The sequence below is a fragment of the Rhodnius prolixus genome, unplaced genomic scaffold, assembly GCF_049639745.1.
Source record: "Rhodnius prolixus isolate KJV_2025 unplaced genomic scaffold, Rpr scaffold_7, whole genome shotgun sequence".
In the NCBI taxonomy this organism is placed as follows: domain Eukaryota; kingdom Metazoa; phylum Arthropoda; class Insecta; order Hemiptera; family Reduviidae; genus Rhodnius; species Rhodnius prolixus.
The window spans coordinates 23,801,919-23,821,469 of record NW_027411582.1 but is presented as its reverse complement, the minus strand read 5'-3'; the positions used below and the strand labels follow the sequence as shown (position 1 = coordinate 23,821,469).

Genomic DNA, 19,551 nt, shown 5'->3' with positions numbered 1-19,551 from the left:
TATTTAAATATCTTGAAAGTATACAGCTACACAGTACACATCTGAGTAAAAACTTGTAGTAGATGTATTTGAATAAGATACGCTGGCAAAAGTTATTTGTTATCATTTATTATTCTATGACAGTAGAAGGTTTTTCATTTAGAACTGTTATCCAAAATATAGAATCAGATTAGCTACGCTTTATTAAATTCAGAGTATTGTTTATTTTAGTTTTATCAATTTTATAGTTTTTAAAACGAGGAAAGCAGGTGTTTTTATTTAAATTAAATAAACATAATTTTTTTTTTTATTCTATAAGAAAATAAAAAGCAACTCTAGGGCACGATTTCTTTTAAAGCAATCCAATTATGCTCTGGGCTAAATTTAATTGGTCAGTATTTGTTTTTCTATCTTATTTTTCCTGTAATACAGACATTTACATATTTATTTAGCTGTAGTCTTGTGCAAAAAAATTTAATTGTTACTCATTTTTCATACTTAGGATTAAATTAGTCTCAGACTATCAATTATTAAAGATTCTAGAAGTAATAGTATAATTTAAGATGACTGAAATACTAAGCATCTCACAAATATATTATAGTATGATGTTCTCTTTATTCCCGGTTTTTTATCTCTGTTCAGTTTCGTGACTATAATGATGTCACTTAGGGGGAATTAGAGGTGGTTTTTAGAGTTATGTTCTCTGTTTTTATGGATATTTAAGGATTAAGTCTTTTTATGAGTAGAAAACAACATTTTACGAATTAAAACTGGTAAATGTGTAAATTAAAAAAACAAAAAAATTAAATGGCAAAAAAATAACTTATTTCGAAGAGTGTAGTCAGTCTTAACAGCTCATTAATTTTTCTGTTATTATTTTTTTAAATTAGGGATCGTCAACATCTGCCAATGGCATCCAGAGTTCTTATAGTGCATTGCTGGGCCTCCTCGCTCCAGCTACACTGTCCGTCACTGGACAATATTATTGGAAAAGAAACCTAGGTAATATAATAATTTTTCCTAATATTATAATTAATTTTTTTTTCTTTAATTTTAAGGTGCGTAAAGATCTAAGGGTATTGTGATTTACAAACCTTTTTCGGTACACTGCCGGTCTCCTAACAGTGTTCTCTTGTTATCCTGTCCACCACCGAACAGGGAGCTTTAACATCTTTAATGATACAAAGGAGGAGTTGTCGATATTCCTCCACCTTTTTTGAGACTAGCCTAATCCTAATTCTAAATTTTATAAAAATAAATTCTTTTCAATAATGCAAATAGCCTAGAAACATATGAAGACCTTTTCTTTTAAGTTGACGCGTAAATCATATGGCAGGCCTGTTTTGTTCTCTGTATTGACATAGATCCTGGACACACTTATGATTTAGTTAAACTTTCTCGACACCATGAACACGTCCGTCTTTTTAACCTAGTAAGGAAGCTGATCGATTGGCCAGGAATGGAGCTAACACTCCTTTCATTGGCTCGGAGCCTGTCCTGGGGATCACCAAGGGTTCGGCTCGTGCGGATCTTAGATATTGGATCTGGAGGGAGCATGAGAAGAACTGGGTGATGGGTTCTGGGGTTAAACACAGCAAGACTATTGTGCCTTGGCTGTGTAAATAAAGAGTCAAAGAGACCCTGTGTTTGGGTAGGAATCAGATTGCTCTGATCATAAGCCTATTCACCGGGGTATGGTAGATTCAGGAAGCATCTGCTCAAGGTGGGGGCTTATTAGCAGGGAACCGCTGTGCAGACTGTGAGAGGAAGAGGAGGATTCGATTGTGTTGCAATCGAGCTGTTGCGATATGAAACCTTTGGAACGTTGAGACCAAAGGAAATTGTAGCGCAAAAAAGAACTAGTAGGGAAAGTCCTCAACCTTTTTAGAAGGGTAGGTTTCAACTATTAGACTCAAAAAGGGAAGGCACAATAAGCCTCTAGTGGCTGCGGTGCCATGGGAGCGTGGGTCCCGTCCCGTTTTCTAATCTAATCTAATCTAACCTAGTAAGGAAGAGTCCATGTGAAATTGATGCGCATGTTCAACCCTCAGTCTTGTTAATATAACCGATTCCAGGGCGAAGTGGAAAGCCCTCAGCTAGTACATTTCTTACTTAGGACCTAAAAATCTAACAATTTTTCGTTTATGTAACCACCACTGAGGTTACCATTTTATAAACAAACTTTTGTTATTTTGTGCTTGCAGGCCATTGTTATGGTCAGACATTCAAGCATTTCAATAAATATGAGTCATCATTAGATCAGCTGAGACCGAATCCTACACAGCCATCAGAGTATATAATGAATCAGTTAACATAGAAATATATTACTGTAATTTATTATTAGTTGTAAGTATCTGGGCCTGATACAATAGCGTACATGAGTATACTATCCATCAAAGAATTGAGCTCAAATTAATTTATGTACATCGCTACCTATTTTGCATTAGTTTTTACACAGAAATTGTGAATGAATTATTCTTGAGTTTAGGATGTCTCAATTCAGTATTTGAGTCTCTATTAAATTCAAAAGTTAGGTATATAAATGAAGGATATAAACTATAAAATAGTTTTTAAAACATTTTCCTCCTCCATATTTTTATTTGAGGAAAATCCAAAATGTAGTCAAGATTTAACAAAAACCAAAAATAGTCTGATTAAACTAAATTATAATCTATAAACCATTTAGTTTATATTCATTTATTTTACTCTTACCCACCACTGCCATCTAAATTAGTAATATGTATGCAGTATGGTTAAATATTTTAAAAGGGGAGGGATTAGCTATGTGGTTAGCGTACTCGATTCCCACGCGGAGGTCCCGGGTTCGAATCCAGCTGCTAACCCTTAGATTTTCTCTTCCCAGGAGCTTCTTACAGCTCACTGTCCGGTGATGGACAGTGTTGTCTGTAACGACAGAACACTGTCCGGAGGCCGGCAGTGCACTGAAAAAAGCTCCGGGCGCCAATAACCATAGATGTTGACGCGCCTTAAATCATAAAAAAAAAAAAAAATATTTTAAAGAAATACAAATTTAGAATTAATTTCTTTTAATGACCCCCCGGAAAGTTACAAGAATTGATTTATTAGAAAGGTATTGTATTCTCTTGGGTATTTAATGATTAAAACAAAAAAAAAAATTAAAATAGAAATTAATTCATAAGTATCTTTTTCTTTTTCTACTATGCAAATCCTGGGTAACCCCGTAAAAGTCAAAGTAGAAAAAAGAAGTGGTGGGGGAGATATATATAAAAGATTGAAGTGTTAATACAGAATCGCCACAATTTTGCCTTCAAAATGACGCGAGGTTATCTACTCACTATATTCTTTTGCTTAGTTGGACTTAGTGTTGCCGCTAAGATGCGTTAGTTTCTTTTAATTAATTATATATTTAATTACATTTCTTTTTAATTACGTTATTTATGATTTAATTATTGTCTTTTCTTTATTTTAAATTTTGCGAAATTTTTTATGTTGAAAAATTCGTCTTATTAAAGTAAAATTAACTTTATTGCAGCGAGTAAATGGAAAACCTGTAAAAGATCGGATAAGAATATTAACGAATGCTTAAAGAAGGCTGTGGAAGAGGCGGTTAAGACTTTAAAAAGTGGTAAGTTGAAATTTTATTTTTATATTTTTTAAGCAAAAGTTGTGTTTACAATTTTGTTTCTTTTATAAGATCGTTAAATGAACTGAATATAAAATAGGATTTAAGAGTATTTAGAGATTATTTTAACTTGCTTGTAATAATTGAACGTGTAAATGCATACTTTGCATACTAGAAAAATTGATTAAAAACTGTCCTGTAGGACAGTTGTATAGGGGTTGATCGTCAAAAACTGCACGAAAAAGCGTAACGCTGAAAAACACCCAACTTTGGCATTTTTTTTCTCTTTTTCTATACAAGATGAAATTCCCAAATTTTCTTTTTAAATATAGTGCAAATACTCCTTTATAATTGTAATTTTTTTTGCAACAATATAGATTAAATAGATTTCGAGAAATACGTTGCAGAAAATGGGTAAAACTGGCATTTTCAGAGAATGTTTCTTGTTCTTCTTATTGTTACCTTTATTTGTAAACAACGTAGCGCCAAAACGCTCGAATCGATTTTCATGAATGAGGGTGTCATTCGATTCGGAATTTAATTTAATACTAACTGTTTAGAACTGTATTTGCCTTTTGGCTAGTTTAATCACAATTAGTAGTGCAATTCTTTAAAATAGACACATTAAATGTATCACAACAAAGAGGGAAAACACTTGGGAGCCAATTCTATTTAATTTTCCTGCAATTCACTTTTGTTCATGACTATTTGTTTTTTATTTAATATTTTCATTTTTCTTGTTTACTTTACCTTAAGTTAGACTTTAGAGTGATCTGATGAGCCACAATTAAGTAATTAAAAACACTTAACGTTCATTACGTCAGAAAAAAGAAAACCTTTAAAGAAAACGATCTGTTTCTGGTTTAAAACACTATCTTTTAATATTTAAATTACAAGTTTAAGGTCATGGTTATTGGTTAGGCAGTTTAACAGGTTTTTGAAAACCTTTAATTTTATTGTTGCTAAAACCTAGCAAAATATTTAATACAAAATTAAAATTAATCAATTGTAAGAAACGTAGCAAGAGATAAGAAGTGTGGATCTTTCTCATCAGACTTATTTGTTTGTTTACATTCTTTAAATCACACAGGTGAATGCGTTGTACCAACCTAAATTCATGTACTAAAATTCCCTGATATAGGAAATAATATTTTTAGCCATCGATTTATTTTTGTTTTTATGTTTTTTTATTTGTATTTTAATAGCAGGTAGGTAACAACAAATATTAAAATCTAACACATAAAAAAAAAGTGTAAATACACGTGGGTTGTCTGTAAAGTTTCCGACCTAATTTTTAAACGAGGCATTTTTCCTTAAAATTTATTTTTATTTTTCAACGTAGTCTCCTTTCAAGTCAATACACTTTTTCCAGCGAAGGCTTCTTTTTTTTAACCCTTCCAAATAATTGTAGACGTCTTTCTCTGCACAATAGGCGTTTACGTATGTGATAACCTGATCGTTCGAAGAAAATCTCTGTCCTCCAAGCTAGATTTTAAGATTAGGAAACAGGAAAAAGTAACTGGAGGCCAGATCTGGGGAATACCGGTGCATGGTCAACCAATGCGATAGGGATTTTAGCCATAGGAACAGCAGGTGCGTTGTCCTGATGGAAAAAGCACTTTTTCTTCTTTTTCAAATGCGATCGTTTTTTATTTGTTTTTTTTTTTGCAATTTCTGCCTTTAACTTATCAAGTAATGATGCATAATACTTTCCCGTTATTGTTTTACCTTGATAATCGATGAGTAGAATTCCCGTGGCTATCCCCCCCCCAAAAAAAACAGTCGCCATAACCTTCCCCAGGTTCACCCTCTTTGCGACCCACTGCTTTTTGGCTGTTCTTTCGTCTCTGGAGTACAGTGGTAGATCCAAGTTTCATCTAAAGTTATAGATGAACGCAAAAAATCTGACTACTTCCGCTTAAACTGTTTCAAAAAAGTATTTTGGAAAAATTTTCTGAATTTTGGGTAGAGTGGCTGGCATTCTGTAGTGCCGCAACTTCCTTATCTGGTTTTCCTTTCCTCTCCTCAACCCCCCCGCAAAAAAATTTGGTTCAATTTTGGGTAATGAATTTACAAAAAATTCGGGCAAATTACTTTCCTTGTATGTAAAAAAAAAAAGTTTTAAGATTCAAAAAAATTCTGCTTGGAATTGATTATTGTTTTATTACGTACTTTTTCATTGGTTAAGGAATTTGAACTTTTTAAAGATCATTAAAATATTTGGTGATTAAAAGATGGCAATTTCTTTTCTGTATTGTCTTTGGCTCAGAATTGGGCTTAATTTGGGTTACAAGTAATATTTAATTCATTTATTGTTTCACTTTGAAAGTTCAAGATTGTAATTTATTTTAATATTCATCTTATATAATTGTTTAACAGGCTTGGTCTTGGTTTTAAAATTTACATATTTTATTTACGCTGTATTTGTAAATAATCCCATGTCAGAAGATAGTCTTTGGCAATGCTTTTCATTGCTTTTATTTTGTATTGATTTTTTTTGGTAGAAAGATGCGTATCTTGAATGAAATGGACGAATGGATTTTTCTCATTAAGAAGTAGTGATTTAAAAAAAAAAATCGAGTGGATATTGTAAAACTTCTATATAATATTGCCCCAATTTCAGAAATAACAGTGCTAAAACTTAAATTCTTTTTTATATACTGTGATACCCCAAAATTTTTTTGAGACTCCCAGTTCATCTATAATTATTTCAGATTGCTAGAAATTTATAAATTAAATTTTTCATTAGCAAGAGAAATACCAGTGATTGTTTACACTTTGCCAGTGTGTGAAAGATAAAAAACTTGTAACTTGTTACATTAAGACTGGTGGCCGTTATAGGAACTAGTGTCCGACCCGATTCATTTTACCTTGACATTAAAGGCCAATACATTTCTCTGCTCTAGTAATTAATGTACGTACTCTTACCTTTTTTTGTTTTAACCACAGTAAAGCATTTATTAAATACAACATGTCTCACGTACTTCCTTTAATGAAAGTGAACTTAAAATAATTTTTGTTAAAATTAATTAAGTAAAAGATCTCTGCTCATAACCTTTTTAGTTATAACCTGGAATTATAGTAAAATTAATATTGTTCGTTCCAAAATGACTCTATACAGTTTTAAATGCTCATATAACCAATTCATTACAAAATCCTGGATTTTTTTTTTATAAGTAAAGATTGCGGTGATTTCCATATAAAATTCATTGGCTGAACATTTAAAAAAAATATCATCAACAAAAGTTCTGAATTGTTTAAATCATTTAAAATTATAATACCAGTGGTAAGTGTAAAATCATTATGATTATGTAGGATGAGACGATGCATGTTCGATAGATATGATTGGTGGTGAAGCCAGAATTGATTGCTGTAGTAAAGAAAGCTTTGTGTCAGGCCCTGATTGAGAACTCCTTCAGCGAAAAACTAGAGGCTACTTTAAGTACAATTAACAATATTAGAGACTAACTATTATATTAATAACTTTTCGATAAAAAAATATATATTACGTAGAATTGGTTGAAATGTTATTAGAAAAACTAGTTTTGAGATGTTTCTTGTCAGCTCGTTTTGTTTCTTCCAAAAAGGCAATTTAATAGCTTAAAAACAGAAAGATGGGAAACTTTATTCCCGATATTTTATATGACTTTTATTTATTTCTCTCTTAAAGTTTCTGAATGACCCTGAAAATTTATCATATTTATTAACTGAAATCAATTTACTTTTAAGGAAAAGAAGTAATTTATCAGTTCATTGAAATACTAACAACCAGCTCACCTTGTACGAATTTGTTTTATTATTAAAATACATTTTATTATTTTTTCTTTTATTTTTTAAAAGCTAGTTTCACTCTCGCATCTCTTATTACAAATAATATTCAATGTGGTCGGCTAATTTTTGGAAAATAAATGAAAAAAATTCTCATTTGAAGACTCAAATTTTCTTTCGAGTCATTCTAATTATCTCATTTTTGTGGAAATGTGCATTTCTCTCACGGTTCGCCTAGAAACGATTTTAATTAAAAAGTTCACCAACATGAAAAATTTTTCTTTCTCCTTATTATTTAGTTCAAAACTAACCAAAATCCACTGAAAACCAAATCGGTTTACGTTGCGTATTTTTTTTTTTAATTTTTCAGGTTAAAAAACGGGAAAAACGGCTTTTTTTTTGTATTGTTAAGCCTAATAAATGGAAAAACAATACAGTTTTTTGCAAAACAAATGTATGCATTTTGAAGCTGAGGGAATTTCTGACAGAAAGATTATTTGGGCTCTTTTAATCCAAAAAGTTTCATTAAATGAATTTGAATTTTTCTCATTTTTGAAAAGTCCCATTCCCTTCCACAAAAAAAAAATGATGATTTACTTGTTAAGTAAGCTTTGAAATGCGAGAAACCCTTGTTTTTGCCTTATTTTGCTCAAAAAAGTCTTTTTTATTGATTTTGAATGTCGAAATTTCATTTTTATCATTTATAAAATACATCAATCTGTCGGAAATTCCATCAGCTTCAAAATGTATGCATTGGTTTTGCAAAAAACCTTATTGTTTTTCCATTTATTAGGCTTAACAATGCAAAAAAAGCCGTTTTTCCCGTTTTTTGACCTGAAAAATTAAAAAAAAAAATCGCAACGTAAACCGATTTGGTTTTCAGTGGATTTTAGTTAGTTTTGACCCAAATAATAAGGAGAAAGAAAAATTTTTCATGTTCGTTAACTTTTCAATTAAAATCGTTCTAGGCGAACCGTGCTCTTCTTTTCTAAATTTAGTCATTATGTATGCCTCAAGCAAATGCTTTCAGTCTCCTTAGAACTCCCCCAAAATGTAATGTTAACTACGATTTTTTCTGGATTTGCCAATTTATTGTGAATGTAAATCGAACGCCTTTGTTGCAAATATGGTAGAGAGAATGCAATGGCAGATGATATACTCTGTTGGAACAGAAGATGCCAAATAGGATAAAGCAATGCCATCACTGAGTCACTTGGTGAGCTCATCTTCAACTAAGTTTCGAGAAAGAGTACGTAGAGGACTTTAATGATTCTGCGAGAATATATAGTGGCGCTTAGAAACAACAGTAGGCAAGGGGATACATAATCGATCCGGTTTGAAACAAAAGTCGCAAAGACAGTAAAGATAATATGCAGCAAAAACTGCAGCTGTTATGCTAAATGCATTAATGATCCGAGAGTTAGGGAAGCGCGATTTCGAGATGCGTTTCCTGTGGTTTCTAGATCAGAGGAAGATCATTTCGACGACTTAATTTTATCGGCGAAGTCAACATAGATCGATATAAATTGTTATTGTTTGAGTAAGCTGTTCAAACTTACGGTGGAGATCATTATCGACTTCCTTGCCATTATCGGCCATCACATACACAGCTAGGAAACTGATTTCTTAATTTAATTAAGAAATTTTTTATTATTAAATACATTTTTAGTGTTAAAATAATTATTTTTTTTAATACAGCACCCACATATAGTTGAGAAGCAGCCTCGCAGACTTTTGTAATTATGAACCTTACAAAATGAAGTATTGTTAAACAAATGAAATAAGGAAATTACCACACCTTTTACGTATTGAATAGAAATTCATTGGGGAGTCCCCTTAATTTAAGGGGATAATAAAAGAAATTCAATAATTTGTTCTGCTTATATTTTTTTTTGGAAGTTGTACGTATTAAGAGAAGATTGCCACCAATTAAATTAAAATTATCTACATCTAATTATAGTGGCAGTGTGCAGGATAATTAGAAGCTAATGATATTGCAGCTAGATGTACACTTAAGAATGTAGCAACTAAATTGTACAACTAAGATCTGGCACGTGACCTTCACAGGTACTTTGCTAGAACTTTCTTGTTCCAATTATCAACTATGGAGAGATTATTTATCGACAGTTCCCATGTACTAGTACATAATCATTGTCTAGCGAGAATAGTGTACCTAAAAGTGTGGAAAAAATACTAAAGGCAATAATCATGAAAGCCATCTCCTCGATTGCTATTAATAGCCTAACACTTTTATTAAATAATATGCTCAAGGGTAGCACTGAATTAAGGTACAATCTGTGAAGGATATAAACGGGTAAATGTCGTACAAACTGAAGGTCATCCTGTTCCGTCCCAAGATTTTTTAGATTTAAATACTTCCTTTTTTTTACAATAAATCAACTGGGCGAATTCGTCGTTTTAGAACTAAGTCTGTAAAGTCTAACAATAACAGCTAAATTTAGAAGAGATTTCCTAAATCGATAAACTGATTAAAAGAAATTTTCTTTTCCAAAATAATTATAATAATCATTAATTTATTCAAATACTAGAAAAGTTCTTTAAAAGATTTACTGGTAAAATGTATGAATAAAATTTGAGAAGTATAAACATAAATTGATCAAATTGAAATACTTTTTTATTATTTAAAATCTGATGTGTCTCCATTTTGTTTTTCTTTACGTTTTTTTAACTGATTAGATTTAAATTACGAGAGTCCATCTTTGGGCCACCAGAGAGGTGTGCCAGCAAGACACAATATTTGTTTTGTTACTAACATTTATCTTATGAGAATCTAGCTATTTATTTTTACAAACATGAAATTTACAATCTTCATTATTGTGAAAATTAAAATTAGAATATGGTGACAATTAATGCGAAAAATAAATTTAAATATATCGATTAATGTATTATCAACCAGTGTGTGTGTGGTGGGGGGTGAAGAATCAACGGCCCCTTACTCAAAATAATTTTAAAAAACTTGAATAGCAACTCATTTTATTTTGGATAAAAATTAAATTCAAACCTGGGAACAAAATCATTCAAATTTTACAGTCACTATCAAGTTTCAAGAATTGGATTAAAAAACAGCTGATTAAAACTTATAACAGCTGATTAAAACTTATAACAGCTGCTTAAAACTTATAACAGTCGATTAAAACTTATAACAGCTGCTTAAAACTTATAACAGCTGATTGATAATTAATGTACTGTAAAATCCAGTCGAGAGTTTATAGTTATCTTTAATATTTATATCAATAAAGAAAGACTATTTTCTCTACAGTGTTAAAAGAAAGAAATTTACCGATCTTGAACCTGAAAGTTATATTTTTTTTATGAGGTTCAAGGACAACTTCTTTATCTAGTTTCTTTTGGTTGGATATTACTTGCACAGACCTAGATAACTTGATTATAACATCTATTATTATTATTATAGATTGTCATTGCCAGTCAGGTGGATAGCCTTGCACCCCTTTTTTAGAACATTATATCTCTAAAAAATCATTAAAATAAAACTGCAAAGAATCAAAACTAATTGTAGAGTAATATGAATACATTTTTTTTTTCTAATCGTATTTAGTAAAAATTAATTGCATTTTTTAATTGCTTATTTAGCTTTCTTTTTTCTTTTTCTCAGGATATTTTATTGGGAAATATTAAGTATCTTGATCACTATCCTTAGTAAACTCCAAATAGGGTTTCATTAGAACTCAGAAATGAAGACGTTATTAATTATGTAAAACCTTATTTTTTAAAAGATACTTTATAACCTCCCTGAAAAAAATCTCTGATACTTACTCCATTTTTTTTAACAGTAGGCTCTCTGTTTTTTTCTTTTCCAGGCAATCCCAGTCTTGGTGTGATACCACTTGATCCGCTACACTTTAATGAACTGAACATTGGACAAGGTTCAGGTCCAGTTAGTATTAATTTAAACTTTAAAAATATGGATATCCATGGCATATCTACGGCCAAAGTGAAAAGATTTAAGTAAGTATTTTATTAACTGTGATTAACGTAAAATGTAATTTTGCCAATAACCTGGTCGATGACCGTCTGCTGATCTATTAATAATTAACAATACCCAAACAAAATTAATTGTTAAATTCATTGACAAGGACAGTAAATTCCAATTTATCATAATTATAATATAATAATTTGTTACATAAATTCATATCATTAATCTACTAATAAATCATGGTGAATTACGATGAATTTACTTTCATTCTTAAACTCACTGATATTTGCTAAAAAAATATTTACATAATTTCTAATTTAAAAATTATTTCTTGCAAAGTTATAACCTTTTAGCAATAAAATAAGTATACCTTAAAAATAAAAAAAATACCAGTTTTATAACAGTGTACTTGCTGTAGAAATTGCAAAATTGTTTTACGCCTATGAAATTGTAAGTCTAATACTATATTGCGTAGAATAAAAAAAAATTCTAGAGGTAGGACTCCTCACTGTTTTGGTTTATACCACGACCTGTGTAATTACCCAATTTTCATTGTTTCTAAAGTTTAGTTTTATGTTACATCCTCAATCTTAGATAAGCGAAAAATATTTAATATTATGAAATTTCAGTTAAAAATTTTTATATGTTGCTAAGGAGATTTTGACTCTTTGACCAAACTGTTTAGTTTGAACATATCTCTTGGTTAATCGATTGAGAGTTTTTAGGTTTCATTCCCAATCGGAATATTTATTAATACTAATGCTTATTGCAGCAATAAATACTAGATATTCTTGTAATATTATAGAAAATAGGTTACATAAAGATCAAAAAGCTTTTAAGTACAAAACAAATTATTATTATTGTATCAAAGTTTTCATAATTTCATTTAAGTGAAATTAAGTAAGTGTGTCAAATGCTTTGGTCTTCTGAGATCAATTAGTCATATTAAAATGTGAGAAATAGCCGGGCCAATCATACCAGACTACTGTTGAAAATAATTTTACTTCTATAACAGCCCATTCTTTTCTAATTAATTGTTTTGGGCATAGAAATCTGACAACCATAATCCACACAATCCAAAATAAAATCCATATAATCTTTATAATTAGATGATTGGTTTCCTTATTCATCACTTGCAAGGTACTCCTTAAATCAGATTATTATTTCAGAATTAGATTGTTTCCCACTAATGTTCAGAAAAATTATTCTAAAGAGTGGGCATTCTAAACTTTATTTTTAAAAGAGAATAAATTAAGTAAATTATAATTTTATGCAAATAACTTTTTTTACAAATTGTGTTTTTTATTTTATCATCTTAAATTTTTGTTTGTGTGTGTTTTTAATTGATTTATTTGGTAAATATGAAGATGGCCATTATACTAACAATTTTAGCATAGTAACAATGCATTTTGAAGGTTACAAGTCACAGTATTATAATAGGCACTTATTGGTGACTAATATAGTAATAATACTCTCTCTCAAACAAGGAAATAGTATATTGATTGTAAAAGAACATCTAATACGTACCTTTTCACTGATATATAGACAATTTTTTTTTTGTGTATGTTGCTTTTTAGCGCAATACATTCTAGTATTATTTGTTACGAAAACAAATTCAAGTTTCGATACCTACTCTAGAGTTTTGCAACCGTTGTGCTACGCCATTTTTGTGTGCCATTTTAAGGTGAAAGATGTGCTGTGATTTTTTTTTTGAAGTGATCAGTTTATAAAAACAGAAAAACTAATTTTATTGTTTGTCCCTTTTCGAGTGAATTGATCGACTTGTATCACCGTGTTTATGGAAGATGGATGCCACCTTTTAGGTTATATATTGGTTATAAGGAGTGGTTATCTCCAAATTCGTGGAGTAAATATATCTTTTAATTTTGGAAAATTTACTTTCTAATAATAAACTGAAAACTTTTTTGGCGTGACTGACGGAATGAAATGCTAGAATTTGGTTTTATACGTTATATACTGTATTTATATTTTTTAAAATGTTTATGTATCATCTAAAATGGTATCTGCTGCAAGCTTTTGGCTTAAAGTAACTAATGAAATGCTTAGTTTTTAACTATGTCTGTTGATGAAAGTTAGATGAGTCATTTATTAAAGCAATATAGAAATTTATATTAATGAAATGATTCTTCATTAATTTTTTTGTATTATTGATTTTAGAGCCGACTGGAACAATTACTATTTAGAAGCTGAAGCTACACTTAATGTACCACTTGTATTACTAGGAGATTATACAGTTAAAGGACAAGTCCTTGTCTTGCCAATAGTTGGAAATGGAAAGTGTAATCTAACTTTCGGTATGTAAGAACAATTTAAGAATTAATATATTTTAGTAAATAGAAAGAAAAATCTTAACTTTTTCATTTCTCTGCTCCCTCACGAGAAACTGATTCTGAGGTATTACCTCAATGAAGACCTTCGATTCTTTAAATTTTCTGCCTAGAGTCCTCTTAGAGTTCGAAGTGTTATCTGTTCGGAATTCATTGAACAAGCTTAGAACGCCAATGCTTATTAGCTGTAGTCAGACTAAAAGATATGTATTTATAGTTGAATTTATCTCTAGCAATGCTGACCCAACTACATTTTAATTTATTATGTTTATATAAAACTCTCAAGAAGCTATACTTTATCGCTTCCGTTCAGTCAAGTAAAGAAGTCGTTTCAGGAATTGGATATAAAATCTAACACCCAAATTCGCTGCATGTTTAACAAAAATTGGTTCCTTGCTGCCAAGTGTTTTTTTTAAAAAAAATTTTAGTTTTCCACAATTTCCCACAAAATAGCTTCGAAGCTACTTTTAAATTGTAGGAACCTATCGTTGAATTTTGATTGGTATTAACGACTTCATCCTTCATCTTTCTTTTATGAATCAGCAGCTTTATGTAAAGAGATTTGATTCAAACACCTATAAAACTTCTATCAATTGTCACCATCCTAATTCGGTCACATTATCACCAGGTGTATAACGTGAATTATAATTAAATTTTTATTACACCAAATTTACGAATCAATTTCCAAAAAATTGATGAAAAGTAAATAAGCATACGATAACGCACCAAATAATTTATTTCTTATAATTAGTATATATACATACATACTATTTAATAGATACCCAACTATATAAGTCACTCATGAATGACTTGATTTGGGATTCTTTTTTTTTAACGTTAAAGTCTAATTGCAATAGCCTTGAAAGCTTTGGTTGGGAATTGCTTTTATGATAAATTAGTAGACATTGCTAAAAGGAAGACATGAGTAGATTAAGATTGACAAAACAATAGGTAAATAATAATAATTATAATCAAGTAATATGTATTTGACAATTAAAGAAATTTGCTTATTTCATTGACAAGGTCATGTTCTGTCAACACATAAAAGTAAATAAACAATTTTGTTAAAAACAATAACTTGAAAAAATTATACACGTTTATTATTTAACTTTTACTTTTATTTTTTTTTAACATAAATATTTTTTTCTGAAACTATTTGCTAAAGTAATTTGCTTACTCTTAAACCCTAGTATGAGGTGGTGATCGTTAAATAAACTTTCTATATAGTGTCTAAAAATACATGCTATAAATATAGAGATTTTTAAAAATTATCTGTATACTTCTCAGATAAACATCTGTGTTTAAAAAACTATTCTTCCAAAATTCTTTTAATCAATCTATTTTAAAAATGGCAATCAAAAAGAAGACTTAATTTGCAATCAAGCGCGGCAGATTGTTTTAGAAACTTGGTTGATGGAACCCCTCATTGGGTAGAGAAACCCCTCGTGTCATACAATCACCCAGAAAAGTAAAACACAACGAACTTCTACCATCGTACTAGGAAAGAAAACCTGTCCAAGGTTTAAGCCACTTGGTGAGCTCACATATCACGCATGAGAATGAATTATACAAGGATAGGCACTGATGGAAGGAATGTATTGTTAGAACTGCTTCTCGAGGCCTCAAAGCAAAAAGGAAACCAATTTTGATGCCAAGTAATGAGAGTTCGAAATTAGAAGTAAACCGAGAATTAGCCAGAGAAAGTTTTCAGAGCATTAACACCAAACTTTTTTGGTTTCCGTTTACTCTGGATAATTAAAAGTTGAGTTTTCTCCTGTAAGTGAGTGCAGTTTCGGAAATATGATAGATTATAAACATAGTTTATATTCTTTATAGCCATAAATTAAGAACAAAAAAGTAATTTAAATTTATTATTTTGTTTTAAGATTAATCTGTAGTAATAAAGGTAACTATTTAATTTTTGTAACTATTTACATTTTTTTTAATAACATGGATATAGGTGAAGGTCTGTTTTAAATTTTTGTTACAAAATTAATAATAAATAAATTATTTCGTGCCGTAATATTATATAGTTACCATCTAATATCGTGTGAATTGGGTGTAATGACGAGAGGAGTAATTTAGTCTTCTCTCACTAGATAGCAGTTTTAGTGAATTGCGTTATTATTTACTCGTATTATTAGTGAGAATTATATATAAGGTGAAAGATGTGCCTTGATTGTTTATTTTTTTTCAAGTGATCAGTTTATAAAAACAGAAAAACTAATTTTATTGTTTGTCTCTTTTCGAGTGACTTGATCGACTTGTATCACCGTGTTTTTATGGAAGATGGATGCCACCTCTTAGGTTATATGTTGGTTATAAGGAGTGGTTATCTCCAAATTCGTGGAGTAATATATCCATATGTATATTCTGCAAATTTTGGGACGATTTATTTGAGGGAAGAAATGATTTACATGAAACCATATTTTTTTAATATTGCAAACCTTTATTGAAACTATCCAAGAAGTTCAACGAATTTCTATAATTTAGAATTTTGCAAATTTTAGTAATAGAAAACCATTTTATATTTCTGGTGCTTAAACCGGATGATATTTATTTTATTTTTTTTTCATCTCTTTCAAACTAAAATGGTTACTTCCGTAATCAAATAACGTTAACGCCTGATTATTATTATTATTATTTTTAAGTTATTTTTTGGGGTCGTTTCTAGCCTTTACTCTGGGACCCTACCATAAATTGACCCAAATTTTATTATTATTAATATTATTTTTGTTGTTCATTGTTTTTGGTGACTGATTTACAGTTTCAATAGGATTACTGAAATGGCATTTACTATTTCATCCTACTGAATATTATTTTTGTTTTAAGGTGTAACCACATCTGAAATCATTAACTTGTAGGGTTGCGGTTTAGTCAATTTGGACATCTCATCTTTATGGATTTTTTTTTTTTTTTTTTTTTAATGAAATGAAGTCCCAGTCTTCGAAACATTTTAACTTTATTTCATTATTTATGGACATTCAAGAAAGAAAAAAGGATATTATGTTCAGCGAATAATGTAATGGATAAACTCAAAACTCCTATTTGTTTGGGAATGGAAGAATCATAATGGTTATTTCGCGGCAGAATAGGTTATGATGATAATCTAAAGTGAAATGATGTTTCAGCAGTGAATTTTAGATAAAGTAATGTTCTGAAATTATAGTGGGAGTCGATTTTATTCGCAACTGTGAGAAATTTATTCAGTGCAGTTTATTGATATTACTTCTACAGGCCAGCCTTCAGAAAACCTACTTAACATATTACAAATAACTTCTTTTTTTTTTTTTTCAAGTTCCAGATTTTAGTCCGGTTTTTTTCGAACTGGATTTTTGACTAAAAGCTTAATACTTCATACAATGATCCCCAAAATATCTATAGAACTAAAACAACTTTGTTACCCAAAACCAGTTTGTTTGATTTTATGAGCAAATTAATTTCTCTTGAGAAAATGCTTTTAGAGAGAGAAAAAAAATATCCATTTTCAACGCAGAGAAGATAATATGATAATGAGGTAGAAGATGAGAAGAACAAATAATAATAATAATAATAATAATAAAAATCGCATTCTGAAATAAATTATGTCACTTTTAAGTAGACAAGTTTTTTGAAGTTTTATATTGGATCTATGTCCTTGGGATAAATGATTTTTATTGTTCACCTTGGGAGTAAGAGAGAGAAATAAACTTATTTCTACGCAAAAAATAAATAATTGAAATAGCTGACCTCATTTAGTTACTATACTAGATAAAAGTTACAAATTTTGTAATATTTCTTTTCTTTTATTAACTCCATATCAGATATTCAAATATAAATAAATCCGTTGTCGTCTGTTCTCCTATTGAATCCATCTTCTTTATCTTTTCAGATAATTTCGTAGCAAAGTTAACAGCAAAAGGACATGAGATAACCAAAGGAAAGGAAAAATATATGGAAATCGATAAATTCACCTTTGATTTAGAAACATCAAAGTTGCGTGTCTTTTTAGGAAATCTTTTTAATGGAGACAAAGCTTTAGGTAAGCCCAAAATCTGTTCTAAAAGTTCTCAAAACTCCTTTTTTTTTTTACCAGTTAAGCGTGTTCGACGTGTATACTCGTTGTGAAAAATATAAAATTGCCATTAACTATAAAAACTCGAATATTATTTGGTGGGATGTTTCCTTTATCTTACCCAATAGGGCTGCCTAGTATTTTATACGGAGAGGGGTGGAGGGAGTCAGCCAAATGATAAGTGGTTGGTACATGTTTGGTCTCCGCATTAGAGATTGGGGAATTACGCACACAAATTGAAGCTCTCAAACCTTGTGCAATGCCCATTTTTACCCTTAGATAGGAGATTCATATCTCAGTACGAGCATGATTTTTCATTTTGCACAGAATTCCAAAGCTCTTGCGTCCCTAGTTTTAACTAGAGCAATGTATAACGTGAAGGCGGTGCAAGATTTTTTTTGAATGAGCACAGAATGTTTTGTAATCTCAAGACCCCCAGAGATTGCAGAAAAAAATCGCTTGCAGTGACTATATTACGACGTTGTAAATTATTGATTGTTTTGCCCTGCGTTCGACGTGTACACACGTCATTGTCTAATTTTAATTACGCACTCTGTGGGGGGTTTTTAAAACTAAATTCCACGCTTAACTGGTTAAGGTTAAGGAGTTGTATCCTATATTTAAGGTTTTAAACTAATAATAAGGAAAATATAGAGCCTTATTCACTTTGAATTCAGCAAAATAAAATAAAATAAATATATAGAGATCGTTTACTGATAACTAAATTGATATATTTTTCCATAATTTGGATTGAAAATTGGATTTTAAGGTTACCAAATTTGGTATTTAAATTTCAATAAGCAGGAACTTTGTCTGAAAATGGCCTTTCTTCTTTTATTAAAACATTAATTATTTTCAGGTAATAATATGAATGTATTCCTTAATGAAAACTGGCAAGAGATACTCAAAGAATTGAAACCAGCAATATCTAAAGCTTTTGGCGAGGCTTTCAGAAGTATTGGAAACAGCGTTTTTTCAAGGATACCACTGAATCAAATTGCTCCAAAATAATTTTTTTTTTTTTTTTAATTTTATTCTAAGCAGTGTGTAAATATACATTTATTCTTAAGGTTTTTCAAAAATTAGTTTAAAATATTGATTCAAGTAATCATTTTTTTTATCTTTAGTTCCTTCTTTTAAAAAAATTATTTTTAAAAAATCTGTGATTTATCTTAAATTTTACAAAGCTAGAATTTTTTTATCGATTGGTAAAGAAATTACTGTGCAATTATTACTATTGTGTGATTATAAAGAACAACTTTCTGAAAATGATGCTCTCTTTATACAAAAATATAATTAATGTTTAAAATTAAAATAAATAAAGCTAAAATAAAATTTAGTTTTTCATTGCTGTTTTCATTTTACTAATCATAACCTTATTTTTATTACACATAAAATGTGAGGTAATTTTAAATTTTACAAACTGTATCTTTAGAAAGTACGCTTAAAATTATGCACGAGATGCTTTGGAAAAATATTGCTGAAGGATTATTTAAGTTTTTAAATGGTTTATTGGTTTTGTTACTTCATTTCTCTTTTTATTATCTGTTTACGAAATTCTTTTTTCAAATAGCTGAACATCAGAGCGTAGGTTTGTTTAGAAAACTTTTTCATTTACAACTATGTTACTGTGTTGGGTTTTGTTTTTCCTAGTTCAGTGCGGAATTTCTTGGGTTGAATTTTTGGATGTTAAAGAAATAAACTCATATATATCCTTAATCAGGAAGGGTTGGAATCAAAAGATCAGAGAACCCTTAGGCCCATTCAAGGCTCAAGTGCTAATATATCAAGTTAGGCCATTGCAAAATTTAATGAGCAATTTTAACTTGCAGTTTCATTGAAT

General features: G+C 29.9%; 1 protein-coding gene across 1 annotated transcript in view; it reads left to right on the top strand.

The window, feature by feature from the left end:
- The window catches only part of LOC141446594 (protein takeout-like), a 29,844-nt gene extending 10,789 nt beyond the window's left edge, over positions 1–19,055 (top strand). Inside the window, exons 3-8 of the mRNA XM_074113137.1 lie at positions 870–981; positions 3,494–3,586; positions 11,191–11,338; positions 13,485–13,621; positions 17,526–17,675; positions 18,568–19,055. Of these exons, the coding sequence (XP_073969238.1) occupies positions 870–981; positions 3,494–3,586; positions 11,191–11,338; positions 13,485–13,621; positions 17,526–17,675; positions 18,568–18,719 (792 nt within the window). The 3' untranslated portion in view covers positions 18,720–19,055. The remainder of the gene's footprint in view (positions 1–869; positions 982–3,493; positions 3,587–11,190; positions 11,339–13,484; positions 13,622–17,525; positions 17,676–18,567) is intronic.
- The last annotated feature ends 496 nt before the right edge of the window (positions 19,056–19,551 follow it).